Source organism: Protopterus annectens, chromosome 3.part0, assembly GCF_019279795.1.
Source record: "Protopterus annectens isolate FY-2018-M chromosome 3.part0, PAN1.0, whole genome shotgun sequence".
Lineage (NCBI taxonomy): Eukaryota > Metazoa > Chordata > Ceratodontiformes > Protopteridae > Protopterus > Protopterus annectens.
The window spans coordinates 1,530,029,168-1,530,050,396 of NC_056731.1; the positions used below are offsets into that span (position 1 = coordinate 1,530,029,168).

Below are 21,229 nucleotides of genomic sequence, written 5' to 3' on the forward strand. Positions count from 1 at the left end.
AGGTGTGGGTATCCTTGATGAATATGGATACTCCCCCGCCTTTTGTATTTCGGTCCAGGTTTTGTGGCCAAAATGTATGGTATGAGTTGTAGCCTGGTAGTGCTGGGGTGCTCTCTGCCTTAAACCAGGTTTCTGTTACTGCACATATATCAGTTTTCTCCATACTGAGGAGTGTCTCGAGTGCGTGCATTTTGAGGTTTAGACTTCTGGCATTGAGTAGCATTACCCTCAGTTTTTTGTTACTTGTGCTATTTACAGCGGTGGGTTGTCTTTTGAGCCTTGCCTACAAAAGGCACTATGGGGGTGGCAAGAGCCTTGGCCAGTATTCGAAAGCCTAAGGGTGACAGGTGCAAGCAGTCTCTAGCGAAGCAGCGTGGCTTGTTGAGCATGTCATCCCAGGTTCACAGACGCTGGATCCCCTTTGAATGACACCAGAAGCTTAGCCAACTGTTGAAACTGATATTTTTTTCTCTATACCATGGCATCATTCTTGGTGAGGGCAGGATGCTACTCAGGGTCAGGGTCATACCGGCCTGGGCTATGTGATCAGAGAGCTCCTCCATGTCTCTTTTCATGTAGTTCAGGGGGGTACGGCTCAGCTCATTCACACCAACATGGACAATGACAGAGTCATATTTGTACCTGTTCTGGAGTGACCTGAGTGCTTGTGTTATGTGGCGGATGCTGGTACCCGACAGGCAGCTAACAGTAGCCTTCTCCTTGTTCAGCCTAGTGAGTGGGTCATCAGTGTGCCTGACTATAGAGTCACCTATTACTAGTGTGTTGGGTATGTTATTTTGCTTTAAGGGCTGTGATTGTGTGGCACACTGGTTTTGTGAAGTATGTGTTTTATGGTTTGTGTTGGGGGTGGAGGTTGCTTGGATGTTGGCTTTGGAGGTCTCTGTTGCTTTTGCAAATTTTTATTTAGAGCCTCTGAGTATGTTTTTGTGGCTTTATGTGTGTTTTTTGCCGGTGCTGGTTTCACAAGTCTATGTGAGACTGGTAGTGTGATGCAAGTAATTCCCTTCTCCTCTTGACTGCCTGGTCCAGTCTTGGCTTGAGAGAGCTTAGCCTCCAGTTTTGCTGTATAATTGCATCTCTCGTATGTATTAGTGTTTGGTGGAAGGTGGAGGGGGTTGTCTGTGTACATGAGGCAATTGTAACATTGCCTCAAAATGCCCAGATTCACCAGTTGGACCAGAGAGTACACTTGAAATTGCCCTTTGGACATGCCTGGATAGGTACAGTGAACTGTTTTACTGAGTGGCTGGTAAGGTCAAATAGAGAGCCTTGTCCTTCTCTACACTATAGGGGGGGGGTCTAGTGCTAAGGTTTATTAATGCTTGCTATGGGTTTTGAGCAAGTGCTGGGATGAGAAGTGAATGGTTTAAGTGCTTAAGTTGAAAGTTTGTCTAATTCCAAGGGAAAAATTGAAGAGTAGACTTTGTGGAGCCAAGAATACTTATACCCTAGCTAACCGGTGCTGCCCGGCGCGCAAAACCTAGCAAATGCGGGTTTTATAGCAGAGAAATGAAAGAGATAGAAATTAGCCCAAAATGGCCAATAAACTACTAATTTCTGGGCTGAAACCACTCATCCAGGGACACATAGGCTGCTCAAAGCTCCCTCTCTCACAGTGAACAGAGAAACTTCCTTCTATCCAAGTAAGTATGGGCAAACACAGAAACTTGTAACACAGCCCTGAATTCAGCACTAACCTGAAAACTGGACTACACTAGCTTAGAAAGGTGGGAAAACAAGTATTTTTTTTGTTGTTTTTTTTCAGAAAATAAAGCAGATACAATAAAAAAAACACTTTAAATGCACAGAAATGGCTATCACACTTGAGTGTGTAGCCTACAACAGTTAAACAGGTAATTTAAACACAAAAACGACTTTATTAAAGTGCAGGCAGTAAAATAAGTACAGTATGTAGCTGAAACAAGCTTTTTAAATCACAGAAGCTCTAGAAAATTGGTGTTTTAGGCGGAATTAGCTAAAGTCAGCAAGACAATGCAGAAAATGATACTTAATCACTCCAAAGTCTCTCTTTTCTCTCTCTGCTGCTGTAGAACTCTGCATGGCACCAGGCAGGAGCTTGCTGAGCTGTATACTAGCACAAAAACCTCGCAAATGCGGGTTTTATAGCAGGGAAATGAAAGAGATAGAAATTAGCCCAAAATGGCCAATAAGCTACTGATTTCTGGGCTGAAACCACTCCTCCAGGGACAGATAGGCTGCTCAAAGCACCCTCTCTCACAGTGAAAAGAGAAACTTCCTTCTATCCAAGTAAGGTATGGGCAAACAGTGAAACTTGTAACACAGCCCTGAATTCAGCACTAACCTGAAAACTGGACTATACTAGCTTAGAAAGGCGGAAAAACTATTATTTTTGTTTGTTTTTTTGTTTTTTGTTTTCAGAAAATAAAGCAGATACAATCAAAAAACACTTTAAATGCACAGAAATGGCTATCATACTTGAGTGTGTAGCATACAACAGTTAAACAGGTAATTTAAACAAAAAAAATGACTTTGTTAAAGTGCAGGCGGTAAAATAAGTACAATATGTAGCTGAAACAAGCTTTTTAAATCATAGAAACTCTAGAAAATTGGCGTTTTAGGCAGAATTGGCTAAAGGCAACAAGACAATGCAGAAAAATTATACTTAATCACTCCAAAGTCTCTCTTTTGTCTCTCTGCTGCTGTAGAACTCTGCACGGCACCAGGCAGGAGCTTGCTGATTTGTATACTAGCACAAAAACCTTGCTAATGCTGGTTGTCTAGCAGGGAAATGAAAGAAATAGAAATTAGCCCAAAATGGCCAATAAACTATTAATTTCTGGGCTGAAACCACTCCTCCAGGGACAGATAGGCTGCTCAGAGCTCCCTCTCTCACAGTGAACAGAGAGACTTCCTTCTATCCAAGTAAGGTATGGGCAAACACAGAAACTTGTAACACAGCCCTGGCTTCAGCACTAACCTGAAAACTGGACTATACTAGCTTAGAAAGGTGGGAAAACAAGTATTTTTTTTGTTTTTTCAGAAAATAAAGCAGATACAATCAAAAAAACACTTTAAATGCACAGAAATGGCTTTCCACTTGAGTGTGTAGCCTACAACAGTTAAACAGGTAATTTAAACACAAAAATGACTTTGTTAAAGTGCACGTAGTAAAATAAGTACAATATGTAGTTGAAACAAGCTTTTTAAATCACAGAAACTCAAGACATTCAGCGTTTTAGGTGGAATTAGCTAAAGGTAGCAAGAAAATGCAGATAAATGATACTTAATCACTCCAAAATCTCTCTTTTGTCTCTCTGCTGCTGTAGAACTCTGCAGGGCACCAGGCAAGAGCTTGCTGAGCTGTATACTAGCACAAAAACTTCGCAAATGCAGGTTTTATAGCAGGGAAATGAAAGAGAGAAATTAGCCAAAATGGACAATAAACTACTAATTTCTGTGCTGAAACCACTCCTCCAGGGACAGATAGGCTGCTTAAGCTCCCTCTCTCGCAGTGAACAGAGAAACTTCCTTCTATCCAAGTAAGGCATGGGCAAACACAGAAACTTTTAACACAGCCCTGAATTCAGCACTAATCATATTGGGGATAACTAGGCCATCAATGTTCAAATTCCTTTTTGGAGACCTCACTTTCTGCTTAAATTCAACATGATACTCTTTTCCATTCTCTTTATCTCTCTCTGTCTCCCACTCTCTCCTTTCAAACTGGGTGTGGACAACTCACAATTTAGGGTTTGTCATCCCAGGTCTCTTGCTACAAGTGCATTCTTCTCATTGTAGCCTTTACTGATCCTTCCCCCTGCCTGTTTCTTTTCCTCTTGCTTGCCTCTTTTAGCCTGTATACCCTCGCCACGCCACAGGGATCTCTTGCTTCATCTCTTTCTACTTTAAGAATTGCATGCCAGACTAGCTTTAATCTTGTTTGTCATTTGACCTCCTACATTCTTAAACATATGATGTCACAGCTCTGCCTCCTTTGTTCCCCCTTACATGTCTATGTTTTCCTATAAACGGTTATAAGTGACCTAGATAAAATATATTCTGTTTAAATCATAGGGGAAGAAACCCATTTATTTCATATAATATGAGAACACCAAATCTTAAAAGGCAGCGAAGCACTAGTTCTTAGATGTGCTTGGCACTACACTTGTGGAACTATGGTGGAGTGGTAAACACTGCAAGAAGAAAGGATGAATGGAGAAAAATGATTCGGAATTGTGATAGAAAATCAGACCATTTGTACTGTCCACTGGCTGCAATACTGAAAACCACTACATATTAATGTCTAGGAACTAAAATAGGGTATCTGCTCAAAGTGCTATTGAACACGGAAAAAGATTGCCTTACTTGTAGATTTCCAAGGAATGAACACCATATCTGCTTTCAATTTTGTACTTCTCAGGGTGAGCCTGATCATCGACGGGCACGTTGTTTTTGTACCTAGATATAAACCAAAATTAAGAAGAATTAGAATAATATCTAAAAACCATAACAAGACTGTCAGTCGTATAATATAATTGCATTTAAATTATGAGGTTGTGTACAGAAGCATCCACAATTACACCGCACTGGGAAGTATGTTCATATAATATAATAATGCAAAATGAATAACAGAAAGAAGTGGATTCATTTTGTGATCTTTACTACAGATTGCCATATAGGGTACTTAGTGGAATATGAAACATAAGCTGGAATCATTCCTGTAAAACGCATATTCAGCTAATTTCACAGAGCATATAATACAGTTAACAGCACTGAAGTTCGGATGTGGAAAACTGTATTTAAATCCCCAGCCTAATATAAACATTCTAAATTCAGACCTTTAGTATACGTTTGCTGGTCAGACATAGATATCTGGAAATAATAATAAAAAATACTTCAACGTGAGAGGTAGCCAACAGTATAGACAATATGGAACTGGAACAGGTACAGTGAGAAAGGAGTCATCTTTCGGGAAATGGGATGGAACTGTATCTGAGCAACTGACTGTGATGTGTTACCTTATCATCATCATCATCATCATCAGTAGCAGCAGCACCCCCCTTTCCCATTTTCTACATATGAATGAGGTGTTGGTTCAATTCTCATCATATCTCTTGATTCACTGCCACTCTCCTACCCTCTTCAACAGTCATGCCTAATATTTGCAAGTCTTCTCTCAAACAAGCCATTTACCTCTTTCCTGGATGTCCTTGTTTCCTTTTGCCTACTTCCTCTCTCTCCCAAATGTTCTTTACCAAATGATCTTCTGTTTTCTTGCACATGTGCCTGAACCACCATAATCTGTTCTCTTCCACCTTCTCTGCAACTAGATTTACTTTAGCTTCTGCTGTGATATCCTCATTTCTTCAAGTGTCACACAGTTTGCATCCTACCACCAGTCTTGGGTACTTCATCTCAATCACCTCTACCTTCCCCAGCTGCTTTGCCTTCTCTGCCCAGGTTTTTGTATCTTTTAGAAGAATGATTGCACCACTGTTTTGTACAGCTTACTTTTAGTGATTTGTGACAGAAGAGTACCAGTAAAAAAAGGGAAAGGGAAGATCTACAAGAGGGTAGTATGACCAGCTATGTTATATGGGTTGGAGACAGTGGCATTGACAAAAAGGCAGGAGTTAGAGCTGGATGTGGCAGAGTTAAAGATGTTAAGATTTGCACTGGGTGTGATGAGGGTGGACAGGATTAGGAATCAGTATATTAGAGGGTCAGCCCAGGTTGGAAGGTTTGGAGACAAAGCCAGAGAGGCAAGATTACATTGGTTTGGATGTGCTGAGGAGGGATGCTGAGTATATTGGGAAAAAGATGCTAAAGATGAAGCTACCAGGTAACAGGAAAAGAAGGCCTAAAATAATGTTTATGGATGTGGTGAGAGAGACATGCAGGCGGTTGGTGTGACAGAGCAAGATGCAGAGGACAGGAAGAAATGGAAACAGATGATCCGTTGTGGTGACCCCTAACGGGAATAGCTGAAAGAAGATGATGATGATGATGACTTTTTGGCTTCTTTGCCATTCTTCTGTCAGACACTACTCCTGACACTCGGCCATTTGGCTACAGCTCCTCTGATTCTAGCGTTGACCTCCTCATCCAGACTTCCCTTCTCTTCAACCACCCCATCACACAAACTTAAATCTGCTAATGTATGCCACTATTTTCCTTTCTATTTGTATTTCCATCTTCTTCTGATTTCTCCCATTTGCTGCCACAGCCACTTTCTTGTCTTTACCCAGTTTCATCCCATGTACCTTCAGCTGTGCATTCCATCCCCTGCCATTTAATGAAGTTTCTGCTCAAAGTCTGCTTGCAATGACGCATCGTCTACATACAGCAGCTTTGTTGATCTGTCCCCGACAGCCTGTTTGTTAATATAGTCCATCACCAGTAAAATGTGCATTTAAAAGCAAGCTAGGTGAAGAACTTCCAGGTGGTACCATGTCTAGAAAGGCTGGAAGCAATAACAATGAACATCATCTTCTTAAAAGAAAATGGAAGGATGTTTTTCTCCACAGAGGTCTCATAAACATGTGGTATGATTTAACATTTATTTCTGCAGATTTGCACCGAGTATCTGAGGGCTGTGAAAGCATTACTATTGCTTAAATAAGTTTTTTGTAATATCATGCCCTCTAAAATATTCATCTGGCATGATGTTCCTTGTAACTTTATTTTCTTATTCAATATCCTGGGTGGCAGATGGAATAATATATATATATATATATATATATATATATATATATATATATATATATATATATATATATAAAGAAAAATAACCTTTACATAATAATGACACTTCAAGATAAAAAACAGATGTTACAAGTGGGAAGCACTCCAGTTTACCATAGACATTTTTGTTTTGTTTTATTTTATTTTATTTGCACTTGTTGACAGACTACACAGTTTGAAATGCTTTTATTTTGTTCAATGATATATAGCTATTCCACACTCCAGATTAATCCTAAAAACTAGTAGATTCATGTATCTGCAGATGGTTTGCTCATAAAATAAAAACATGACACTTGTCATATCCATGATCATTGTGTAAAGAATCGAGATATTTGAAAACTGAGGTCAGATTAAATTTAAAAGCTTGTTTTTGGAGAAATGCAGTATAAAAGTTTATTGTTACGTATTCAGCAACTTTCAGAGTGGCTTTATTGTGAGCAAAGTTCATAAGCAATAAAGTTCCAACTGCTATGAGAAAGATGACCGAACACAATGAGTTGAAGGTATGCAGTAGGATTAGGAATCTGAAAAATGACACAGTTGCTCTCATGATATTTCATGAAGATGACAATAATGGAAAATGCTGAGTTGATGACAAAGAATAAACACACAATTAAAAACTACATTTGCAGTTTACAATTTACTCTCATAACTTCACTGTTGTGCAGCTGCTGATAAAGTAGTGAAGAGCACCAATATTGTAAAAGTGTGGTTGTATGCAATTTACTCATAGGTGATTATTAAGCTAAAGACCCCATAAGGCATTTTAAGCCTAATCAAGCTTTCCTAAGTGGGAATCAAAACCTGTATTTTGTGTTTATGAGGTAAGCATCTTAACCACTAAGTGGGAGGTTGGCTTAATGGTTAAGGTGTTTATCTTAGAAAGACAAGCTACAGGGTTTGATTCTCACATGGGGTAATTGGCTAGGCTTAAAAGGGCCCACAAGGGCAGTTCACCTGGTAGTAATCTGTAAACCAACTTCTAACTCCCCTAAATCGTCACACTGCTTTTGGATGACCATGGCAGGACTTGAAACCTACAATCTTTTGGTCTTTAGTCAGATGCCTTATTCATTGGACTACATAGCCGGTATAGCCTACTGTTTTAACGTTAGTGTTCCACAACACTGTCTGCGGTATTTTCAAGACAGTTTCTAATATTCCAAAAAATAAAGCATTGGTTCAAATCTGAACAGAAAGAAGTCATTATATAGGTGAAAATAACCTCTTTACCTTTTAGAAGATCTTTTGCCAAACATTTCACCTACAGAGACAAAGGCCAGCATTCTTAAAAGATGTCAGCAACAATATTTACATTACTTGTGACCAGTTGAACATCTGGATGCCACAGCAACAATGATCAAATTAACAAAACTAATCATTATACATCAGATGCAGGCTTTTTGTTTCATTCTCTGCTGACTTTTGACCTGCTTAGGATGCAGGCTAGAATACTGGCATAATACTACATATGTTTAACTATTGGTAAAAGGGATATGCCTGCAGCTGACTTGGGACATCTCCAAGTGGCAACCTGAAGGATCTATGCTCTTAAGTAATTAATCCCTGCATGTTATAAGTTAGATGTAGGCATCTGAGCAAGAAAACTAATACTAAAATGCAGCAAGATGTTGCATCATAGGATAGATCCTCTCTGCTTCTGAATATTGCCATCTTGTGCCCAATGCATATTGTGACAGAAATGAGGGACTCTCCAGCTGCTATACATTTAAATCTGCCATATCTTGCATCCGTATACATTTTGCATTTATGACAGCCACTGTGTACACACTTTTGTATCATAAAGCATGACAATGAATGGCATAGTGGTAAACATATAGATACATGAGTTAGGTTTGCCTTTATAATACTCTGTTAGGGGAACAGATGGCAGACTAGAAAAACATACAAAGCAAGGAGGGAGGGATGGAAGGAAGAGAAGAGAGAAGAAAAGAAGCAGTGATAGAATGGAATCAGGAATGATTTTCTGTTTGTTAGATAAGGTCAGAGTGGAACTGGGCAGAAAACATGGACTGAGAGGGAAAGATCTTTATTTACAATGATGATGTTATGTAGAACAGCAGGCTTTTAACAGATTAAAAAGTCAAAATGTTATCTCACTGAAGTGGTACATTTTTTTTCAAAAAAGAACAGATAAAAACTAGTGTGCCATCTTATGAAATTTGATCTAACATAAAAAATCATTAGGCATTTAAATTGTAAAACAGAAACAAAAAATTGCACCCAATAGTCATTAACAAAATGATGTGATCAAGATTCTTCATTCACATTCAGAATTCAGTCCATAAGACTGTAAAGTACTAAATTTTGACATAAGTCATGCTTCCTCTCCTACAAATTAGTTGTTTAGCACGTTTCTCTGTGTGTCATCAACTTTAACATTCTGTAACACAGTAGCTAATGCTGCACAAAGAAATTGCTGAAAATGCAAAAAGCCACAGGGCTTTTTTTTCTTTGAATTCTGCATATTACTTAGGTATCCTGAACTGTTTTTAAAATCTACATTTAAATCCTTTACTGCATTGGGGCACCTAAGGGCTTATGCCACTTTTTCTAGATTGCACTTGTAATGACCCACAGGTTCAAAAGTCATACCATTAACCCTTCATGCATCTTACATTATAAAGTAACAAGCATTGTAGTCTCCTCAGAGAAAAGTACCCCTGTGGACATAATTCTTCTAATGCAAGTGTTCTTTTAAAGCACTTATAAACAATAACTTTGATAGATTATTACCCTTAACATAAGAAATGTCAAGGTATTTTACCAACACTTTTCTCAACTTAACATCATCTAGCAAGGATTTCTTTCCCACACCAGCAATCTCATCTGTAATTAAATACTGAAGAAGGAATTCATGACTTTCACCTGAAAGACTTTCTAAATGTGATATGGAAAGATGAAGCAACAGGAAGGCTTGCTCAAGACCAGGAAAAGATAAATAAACCATTATGAGGTCAAATGTTTGTCTGTCAGGCTCTGCCTAATATAGCAGCAAGCTAATCTGGTAATTAGCACAGATGAATAAAGATCTCATTGTTTTACTGAGGTGCTCCCTGTGCCCAAGGTAAAGGGTTTGATTCTTTCTACCACCATTTGGCTACTGTCTGACTCTGAACAAGTCACTTAACCAGACAGTGCCCTAAGTCACCCCTGAAAAGGGATACTTGTATCCATTGGGCTTACCTGGTCATCAAACAGGTAAAAAACAAATTCCAGAAAATTACAACTGTTACTTTAACATAGAATTTAACAACAGGCTCTGGCTGTTTTTGGCCAGTATTAGACCATCCCTTTATACTTTGTTTCAAGATGTTTCCAGTGTTTGAAAGGGTGGATACAAATTGGGGATCATGCAAACTGCTGAGAAGGATTAAAACTTGGTAAAAATAAACAAGTCTGATAAAACTGACAATCTTGATGTAGCTAGTGCAGCAGGAAATGTTTTATTTAATGCTCATATTTGCTGGGAAGACTTCTTCTTCTTTTGGCTTTTTCCCGGTTAGGGGTTGCCACAGTGGATCACCATGTCCGCACATTGATTGGCAGTGGTGTTTTACAGTGTCGAGTTGCCAGCCCGGCGCCCAACCTTCCACAGAAGGCACACTCACACACACACACACCTAGGGCCAATTTAGAGTGTCCAATCCACCTGCAGCATGTCTTTGGGATGTGGGAGGAAACCGGAGCACCCGGAGGAAACCCACGCGACCACAGGGAGGACATGCAGACTCCGCACAGAAGGCACCCCAGCCGAGAATCAAACCAGAGAACCTCTTGCTGTGAGGCGGCAATGCTAAACCACTGCACCACCGTGGCTGCCCTATTTGCTGGGAAGACTAATATGAAGAAAAGACTGATTTATTTAGTTAGTTATTTAAATGCTAGCTTTCAGTGTACCCTCATTTTTTAGACTACAGTGGCTATTGATTTATGGTTTTGCAATAACTAAGCTAATTTTTCCCATTTACATACTGTGGATTTGAGATTTAACATGTTGTCTCTGCATGTTACTACTGGTACTATTATTAATATTATTTTTAACTTTGCAAAGTGCAAAAATGCAAAAATGTTAAATTTTTCATAATATGCAATTTCCATGATTTGCAGAGACTGACTTCAGTTTCCTTTTTTCCTGATGAATCTTATTTTTTCTTTTATTTTAATAAATTGCACAACAGCTATTTTTTTTCAGTAGCCAGTGAATAAAAAGATCAGTTTTCTAAAAGTATGAATGATGAGATGCAATTTATTGCTCAAATCCCATCTGTTCACAGACTACCATCTTGCAACCAAGAGCCTGTCTTGTCTCTCTGGCAGCTTGCAGGGGCTGTTGCTCATGCTGAAACTCAAATACATGTTCAGACAAAGTGTGGCAGCCCTGCAGTCAGACTTGAGCTACTGGCTGTCACTCAGCCATGTAGCTAAGTTTAAAAAGTGCAAGGCAGAATGGCAATGGAGTAAGAGGGAGTGTAAGTTGAGTTGTTAGATTTAGGGGCTGACTGAAGGATTTAGGCTTTGGATCAGGGAGTGCCATTGGGTATTAGAGAAAGGGAGAGGGAGGGGAGTGCCAGATTTGGGAGCATTTGCAGAATTTTGGTTTATGGAGTGGTAGGAAATGCTAAAGTTAGGGGGTAAAAGGGGAATTTTAGGGATAAGGAGCAATTGGTGAATTTAGTTTTAGAGAATAGAAGGGAAGTTTTACATTGATGAAGTGATTAGAGATTTTATACTTAGAAAGCTAGACAGGAGTTTTAGTGTTAGTGAATGATGGGGAAATATAGGTTTAGAACCCCTAAAAAGGGAGTTTAGGGTTAGGGTAAGAGGTTTCAGATAACAGGTGGGACTGTTAGAGTCAGGATTCTGGGACGGCTATGTAGTTTACTAGGATTAGGTAGTGGGGGAGCTATATAATATATGAGGCTCAGGCTACTAGGTGGTAGGGCACTAGCTGTTTCAAGCGCATGACAACAAACAAGTTGACAGTGAGTTTCTAACACACGAGCACTTGTAGTAGACCCAGCATGTTGTCTTGCTATGTCTTTACATAAAAAATATGTATTTAACATTACCTTCATTTCCATTAATGAAATGAATTCCTTTTGAAAAGGAACAGGCTCGGAAAAGTAAAGGAGTTTATCTCTTTTTAATTTATCCCAGTCTTTTGGGTTTCTAATACCATGACACACATGGAATCCATTCCTTAGTCAAGTTATGACTAAAGTTTATGAAATTAGTATTGTTTCAGTCTTTCGTGTGAGCCTGAAGTGCTCTTTGCAGCACTCATAATGTGCCCAGTAATGACTCCTTCGGTAAGACTGTAAATTCATTTTTATAAGTCCCATTGCTCCTACTACTCTTGGAACTGGCTGGGTATCCTTCTGCCATATTGCCCTCATTTCTGCCTGCCTCTGTACATAAGACAATAATGTCACTGGTTATAGAAATTTCAATGATCTATGCTACTTTTCTATTCTTTTCATTGACTACTATATCTGGTTTTCGTGTATCTATCTTTGAACTGTTGGTAATGGGTGATCCCATGTGATATAAACTTTATAATTTACTATAATGGGTTGTGGCTCAAGTTTCCAGTGTTTTTCAGCTACTTCAACATTATAATTACATTATATATTCTTAGCTCTGTCTTCTCTCGGTCGATCATAGCTACGGTTACCTGGTGATGTATGGAAGCCGCCTAAGTGTTCATGTCTAGGGTAAACTACATGTTCCTTCCAGACAGAATCAGTACTAGTATATGTTGTACAGATGAAAAATTAACTGTCCCTTTCTCAGCACTCTCATACTGAATCATCTCAGTGGTGGTGTCCATCAAAGTTGAAGCACTCTCCACAGAACAGCAAAATTGAGATGGGTGTCTGATCTGTCAATCACAGGTAACTAAGCAGTCTATGTGACATTGGGATGCTGATATTGACACCCTTTTGGAACATGAGTTAGTGGCAGACAAACATTAATGCTAAAAAACTACCAGGACTGCCAGGTTGTCTGAGACAAAGATCATTTTCAACTACAGCCTGGGGAAAGCTGCATAATTACTGTATAATCTTAATACAGTGCAAACCAAATGGCAAGAAATACAACATTCTCTGAGTTCACTGTATCTTGAGGAAAAAAGTCTGCGCCTGCTACATCTTCAGGAAAGTTTAACTGGGCAGAAGTTTCACTTTCATTGGATGCACAACCTGGCTTTTTACCAACACTCCATTTCTGAAAAGCCCACAGATCAGACCTAAGTGGAACTACCTACAGTCAAGATCCTTCATGGATACCTCCCTCCCGTAGTGAATTGTTAAAAGTATGCACTGCTACTTTTAGTATTTAACTACCTGATGCTATGTGGTTTGCCATCTTCTTGCACATCTCTGGACCACTCCCCACTCTTTTTTCTACCCTGCCCCCCCTTTTCTCTACCTCTATCTAACTACCCCTCTAGCTTATCTGCCTGTTGATCTTCCCCCTTGACCCACTCTCTGATTTCCTCTCTCTTTCTACAGTCCCTTCTAGCCTCTGGCCATTTTCTCCTTTTTCCTGCCCGCTACCTTCTTTTCTGAAGGATCCACGTATCATACCTCTGCAAGGTGCTTCTATCCCTCCCAATGTCTCCTCCTCCTACTTCCCCATACTTATCTGCCTTACTGATTGTTTTTTCTTGCTCTCTGCATGGGTGTAGCCCCGCTCCATTTGCGCTCTCTGCATGGGTGTAGGCCTCTCTTTGCTCCCCTACCCTACCCCCATTCCCACACACCCCCACATCACTTACTTTTATCCTACCCAATCCCTCCCCTTCCTGTCTCATCACCCATAGAACACCAGCTTCCTGCCTAAACCACTCCCACCTCTACACAACCCTCTATCAAAGTATATCACTTCCTACTACCAACAGAATCTCCTCTACCCATTCCATTACTTCCCTCTGCACTCTGTAAAATGCAACTCTTGTCCTTTATCATGCCTATTCTCATATCTCTTTCTGTTCTTACCTCCTATCATACTAACCCTTCCCACAACTATATCCGTAGTCCTACTTTATGCATCCTTGAAACTCCTCCTACCTCTAACACCTTTAATATCTCTCCATCTCTCTTCAACTTCCCCACTACTTGTCTTCATAAACATACCATATTACAGACCTATCCCCTCTCCTTTAAATCCAAAACTAAACATTACAACCTACTTCTACTACTAACTCCAAATACATTTTTCATTAGCAATATACTCCTTGCAGGAGACATCCACCTAAACCCTGGCCCCACCTCCCCACCCCACTTCCACACAACCAACAACCCTTCCACTACCTCACCCTTTCCTGATAACACATACCAGCCTCATCCCCCCAGTCCACCTACTTTATCATACAAACACCTAGTTATCTATTCAGTAAATATATAAAGTATCACTAACAAAATCACTGAACTACACTCCTGGATAGCCCATACCTCCCCACATATTCTAACCCTATGTGAAACCTGGCTAAAGCCACACATCTCAAATAATGAATTACTCCCACCAGGCTATAACATTTACCGCTCTGATACACTCTAAAGAAAGGAAGTGGCATTGCCATCCTCTACTCTGAGAGCCTAAACCTCTTACCACTCACCCTCCCTACCCCTGACTTTCAGCCAGCTGAAGTAATCATCCTTAACTGCCACCTTAACTCACACAAGAAATTTGCAATCGCTTCCATCTATATCCCCTCTGGAAATAATATCCCAGTCCTGGAAAATATCTTATCCTGGTTTTCCCACAACATTCACTACGAATCCCTCATCCTTGGTGATGTCAGCATTGACTGGTCCAATCATACTACTGACTCTCCACAACTTAGCATTAACTTACAGGGGTTCCATCAGCTGATAACCACCCCCACCTGCCTGCACAAAATGTCTTCCTCCAGCTCCACTATTGATTGGATCCCCACTAACTCCCTTAATCTCTACCATAATACATCTACTCTACCTGACTCCTTAAGTGACCATCTTCCAATCTCCATTCTAGGACACTTTACCCAACTACCCAAATCACACCTATACAGAAACTGTCATAAACTCTCCAACTTTAATAGCTCCCAATTCAACTCCATACTGTCTAGTATTGACTGGTCTGACCTCAAAGAGATCCCTCTCAATGACACAGTGAGTAAATTCAACAGCATCTTCTTGGACACCCTAAACTCCCTTGCCCCCTCTAGGAGAATTAGAATCAAATCTAATTACACCCCTGGCTTTCTAAAGATACTAGATCCATAATGCATAAAAGAGACTGTGCCTGGAAAGCCTGGATCAAAACAAAAGCATCACCCCTACTACAAAATTATAGACAACTGTGAAATCTTGCAAGAAACAAATAAATAAGGACTAAAAATCCTACTACAGCTCCCCCCAAATCAATAGTCTATCTGACCCTCGTAGGTTTTCATCAACCCTAAACAAACTTCTTTCTCCTGGGTGCCCTTCCAACCCCTCCCCATTCCCAAATAAACCTCATTCAGAAACTGCTACCCTCCTCAATAAGCACTTCATTGACACAATTCAAAAACTCACACCCTCCAGCTCTAAAACAACTGCCCCCCTACAGCTCCAACCCACCCAACATAAACTCTTCTCCTTCCAGTCTGTTTCCACTTCCTACATTAAATCTCTACTTCTGAAGCTTAAACCCTGCTTTCCCTCCACAGACAATCTTCCTCCTTCTTTCCTCAAGCTAGCTGCTGACTCTATAGTCTATCCTGTATCCATTCTAATCAACAGATCAATTCAAGAAGCAACTGTCCCTCTCTTATGGAAATCCTTCTTCACCATTCCCCTGCACAAGGGGGGAAACTCAACTGACCCTTCCAACTACAGACCCATCGCCATCCTATCCCCACTAACTAAGATACTCGAAAAATGCATTCACTCACAGCTTCTTAACTACCTCTTACAACAAAACCTCCTTACTCCCACTCAACATGGTTTCCAGCCTAACCACAGCACAAATACTGCCCTCCTTTCATTTACTTATATGATTGCTGAGGCCAGTGACAATAACCAACTCCTATACTGCCTCTTCCATAATCTCTCCAAAGCTTTTGGCACAGTCTCCCACCCTATCCTCCTATCTACACTATCCAATCTCAACCTATCTCCTGCCTCCCTATCCTGGTTCTCCAGCTACATCTCTGGTAGGCTACAATCTGTCAGATGGCTCTCATCCTACTTTCCCTCCATTCCAGTAACAGCAGGTGTTCCACAGGGTTCTATCCTGGGCACCCTTCTATTTAATATTTTTACCAGTGAACTGTACACATCCTGCAAAAAAATCAACCGTAATCCAATATGCTGATGATGCAACCCTCATCTCCACCACTAACAATATCTCTGAAAGCCACACTCAAACACAAGAAGCCTTTCTATCAGTTGAAAAGTGGCTGTTTGATAATCTTCTCATACTAAACCCAAAGAAAACCAAACTCCTACTCTTTCTTCCACATTCACTCTCCCAACATAAGTCCACATTTGTTATCACATCCTCTAATAACACCATAATATAACCAGAACCTCACACCAAGCTTCTAGGTGTCATCATTGATGATGAATTTAAATTCACCCTACATATACTCCATTGTATAAAAAAAAAAAAAACAGAAACTAGGCCTGCTTTATCACAATAGAAAATTTCTAACTGCCAACGCTAGACTCTCCCTGGCACAGGCACTTCTCCTCCCCTACCTTCTCTATGCTGCCCCTGTCCTAACATTCAGACCATAACCCTGTCCAAACTAAAACAAACATACCACAAAATAGCAAAGTTCGTCACCAACTCCCCTTAAACTCACAGCATTGCCTTGCACTCAACTCCCTCCAATGGCTTGAACTCCCCCAACTGCTCCTTTTATCACAATTTCAAATCATACACTCTGTACTATACAAACCATCCTCCTGCCCAAGTCTCTCCTCCCTGGTATCTACCTATACTCCCACAAGGATCATCCACACCTCATACCAGCAGCTCCTTGACATTTACAAACCAAAGAAAACTGTGGGCAAAGTACTCTATAAATGTTCCATAGCCTAGGCTTGGAATAAACTTCCTTCAAACTTATGCTCCATAACCCACCCATTATGCTTTAAAAACAACTCAAATTTTATCTGCTTAACAACAAAACTTGCCCCTGTCAGAACCCTACATAACCCTACCTAACCTCTCCTTTTTTTCTCTATAACTCATTCCCATCATATGTCCACTTCTATTAGTCTCAACCTCTCTCACTATGTTACTAGCTGGTACCTATCGAGAAATTATAATCTCAAAACAATGACAGCTCACTTAATCTACTGCTATTTATGTGCATTGCTACTTGTCTATATTTTCTGTATATTTTTCTCTCTACTTGTCTTCTTATCTTACCCATATTGAAATAGTATTATTCATGGAGTGCAAATCTGTACAATACTATTAATTGTTTTTGTAACTGGAGCTTATTTTTCTTTTTTTTTTTAACCTGTATTAGAATATTTTTTTCTTGGAGTGTAAATCTGTACAATACTGTAAACTTATCTTGTAATCTGGAGCTTTTCTCCTCGGGTCTCCACTGAAAATGGGCTAGTAGCCCAGCTGGACTAACCCGGTTAACAAATGTCAATAAATAAATAAATAAATAAACAATGTTTGCACAATCCTCAGTGAAACAATCTTGCCACTTTATTATGCCTTTCAGTACACAGTCCATCTGCCATTAATATATCACAACCAGCAGCAAGATGTGTAACTTTTTCCAATTCTGTTTTACAAAACCTACATTTGTTTGTTTCTCCAACATGTTCAGTGGACTTTGTAAACCAATGTGTATGCAGTCGAGTATGATGGGCCGCCAATATTAACCTTTCATCTTTTGGTTTAAATTCACGTCTCCTTAACGATTTTTGCTTTTGTTCCTGATCAACATGAGGTTGTTCTAAGAGTTTTCTATACTTGCAACTATATTTATGCATTTTTATCATTTCTTGCCTTCTCATCTGATCCTTCACCTTATATTCTTTCTTTTGTTTTTGGCATATTCAGTTGCTGCCTGATTTTTATCGACTTCTGGTTTGATGTTTGAAGGGGTTTACCTTAAGGACTGGATGATGCAGAAGCAGACTTTCAGCTGCCGGTGAGTGAACACTTTAAGTAAAAGAAATATGTAGCACATAATTATTCAATCTGTTTTGGGGTGTACGTAGAGGATGATAATTAGGAAAGGGTGATTTTCTTCACTTAGGCAATGTTATTTTATTTTAGCTAATTTTACTTGTAGTGCTCAGATGTGGATTTTGTATACTGTAAAGGAAACAGCTATGTTTAATATTGATGGTCAAGTTCTACTTGCTCAAGGGTTCTGTTTGAAGATGCATTACAATATCAGCTTGAACTTTTTATTCACTATGTGTAAAACATATTAGTTATGATGTCATTAGACCATCAAAACAAAGAAGAGGTTATGGCATTTTATAATATCAAAATATCTATTATTGCTAAAAACAGGACAACCATGGAACAAGCTTGTGAGCCATGGTGATGTTAGTATGCCTAGAGGTGGCACTACCTTTACGGACTGTAGTAAGTTTACTAAGAAAGGAAAATCCCAAGTGCAGTCCAAGCAATGAATGCCCATGTGTTCCAAGCATTAGAGGGGCTGATTTTGTTTGGCAGCATTCCTCCTTAGTGTTGTTATAAACTAAGGGAACCTGTGGACAGGCTGATCTCATTTAAAGTGCAAATTACTTGCACCCTGCCAAAATTCTAGTTATCCTTGTGACCATAAACTTTACAAGGTCATTACACAACATTATTTGTGTAGTGAGCTACAGTGGCTTTGGTTCAATTAATAAAAACAGGTGTGAAAACAGTGACAGCTCAAAAGAATATGTCACAATACATTATACATGGGGAGATGACACGTGCTGACAGATAAATCTTATTGAAGAGGACCAAAACCCTTGTTTGTAGCTTCTTGCGATATGGAGAATAAAGGTAAAACAATTTTCTGGACTGTCTGTAATGCAGTTTGTGTTAGAGTTTTAAATGTGTTCTACATGCTATATCTTCAAGAAACCACAAACAAGTGGCACAGTTGAAACTCAGACACCAAGGCACTCACTAGATATTTTTAAGTTCAAAACAAATGCCAAGTATAATCAGAATAACAGCCAATAAGGCACATTTCCTTTTCAGAGGTATTTATTTAGCCTATTTTACATTTGGTAAGAAGCCGGTGCATACTAAGTAAAACCTCTGCTTGGGTTTTAGTCACATTTTACTACTAAATATTATTAGTTGTGATATCTATGAATGCAGTTTCAGATGCACAGTCTGACGGTACAAATAACTGCTTGGTACACCTACATTGTCACCTATTACACATTGTCACACAGTATATAAGCTGCAGAATCTGCTAAATGAAATGTGTACTTTTGTTACCCTCACAATAGAGTATGTCCTAAATATGTCTAACTGTCTGAAGTATCCTTATTGTTTCTGACCCATCTATATGTACAAGGATGCTGATCAAATCATCCCTTACCTATTCTGTAAAAAAAAAAAAAAAATGCATCCTCACATTTCACCTTAGTTTCTACATTGCACGTTTAAATTGTGTTTTCTTTTTTCATCCAGTTTATTTATTTTTTGTTTGGTTATACACCAACTGCTACTGTCAGGTTCTCTGTTTCTCCCTCCATTTACCCAGTATTACACTCATTCATTCTTCATTCCTGTTTAATCTGATTTAAGAACGTAGCTGAGAGCAGTATACGTGGGGGAGGAGGGTCTGAGGTGTACCACAACCGAAATACTTTACTTCTAATTCTATCAAATGTCTTCATGTTTTACTTTTGTAATACTCTTTATGTGTGTGTGTGTGTGTGTGTGTGTGTGTGTGTGTGTGTGTGTGTGTGTGTGTGTGTGTGTGTATAAATATATATATATATATATATATATATATATATATATATATATATATTATACATGGGTTCCGTTCAGAAGTTCGAAATACTGAAACCTCAAATTTCAGTATTTCGAGCCCAAGAAGCTGAATCCACATAATAGCAAAAGTTTAGAAGCGGGAAATTTAAAACCTCAAATACCGGAGGTTTTGAATTTCGCACTTCTAAAGTTCCGCTATGGTCATTTATTCAGGTAAGTGTGTGTGTGTCTGTTAAGGGGTTTGGGTAGGGGCTGTGGTGTGTGTCAGTGTGTTTTGTTGCTGTGATGTGTGTGTGCGAAGAGCAAGTAGGTTGTGTGGTGGTGTTTTGTGTGTGTTTGTATGTAGTGCGACCTCGGAGTGAGAATTTTTAAGTGGGGGGGGGGGGGTTCATGTAGTAGAGTGATTGTGTGTGTTTGTGTGGTGGATGGTGTGTGTGTGTGTGTGTGTGTGTGTGTGTGTGTGTGTATGTGTAGTAAAACCGTGTCAAAACTTCCAGTATTCGAGGTCTTGAATTTCGCGGTTTTTAGTTTTCGTTGTTTTGTGGATTTCACTTCTTGGGCTCGAGATACTGAAATTCGAGATTTCAGTATTTCAAGCCTCTGAAGTGAATATATGTGTGTATATATATATATATATATATATATATATATATATATATATATATATAATATATAATATATAGATATGTGTGTGTATATATATATATATATATATATATATATATATATATATATACATATATACATATGCACACACACACACACACACACACACACACACACACACACACACACACAGGGGTCCCTATCAGATTATCATCCCTATCAGATTATCAAAGTTTCAAAACTTCGAACATCATACAGCCAAGACCATATGATCGAAGTTTTGAAACTTTGAAAATAAAATAAAAAATAAGAAAATGAAAACTTTTTTTACGTGTTTGCAGGGCCCCTGCACCCCCAACACACCCCCTGCTAATTAAATATACCAACTCCAACATCACATTACAGTGAGGAAAATGGTAAATTTCCCATTCCTTGCTTTGTGTTGATCTCCATTCAAAGCGTTCAAAGTTTCAAAACTTCGATCATATGGTCTCAGCCATATGATGTTCAAAGTTTTGAAACTCTGATAATCTGAAAGGCACCTATATATATACATATATATATATATATATATATATATATATATATATATATATATATATATACACACACACACACATATATATATATATGTGTGTGTGTGTGTGTGTGTGTGTTTATGTCTGTCTACATATCTCTCTCTCTCTACATATATAGAGAGATCTATAAGCAATGTATTCCTCATATCATATCCAAATGCTGAAATGCTTTCCTATAAGATAAGACAAATCATAAATCCAAAATATATCCAAGCCTTAAACCCACCTGTTGGATTACAAACTATGTTTCTGTCACTCTTTTCCAGGCTAAATGTTGCTATAACTCTATGCAGCTGTCCTCTGTCTGT

The 21,229-nt window shown here is 39.1% G+C and overlaps 1 protein-coding gene across 2 annotated transcripts in view; it reads right to left on the minus strand.

Annotated features, from left to right (window-relative positions):
• The window catches only part of MYOM1 (myomesin 1), an 848,953-nt gene that overhangs the window by 507,735 nt on the left and 319,989 nt on the right, over positions 1–21,229 (minus strand). For both annotated transcript variants that reach the window (XM_044065566.1, XM_044065567.1), the window contains exon 6: positions 4,369–4,461. In XM_044065566.1, the coding sequence (XP_043921501.1) occupies positions 4,369–4,461 (93 nt within the window). The remainder of the gene's footprint in view (positions 1–4,368; positions 4,462–21,229) is intronic.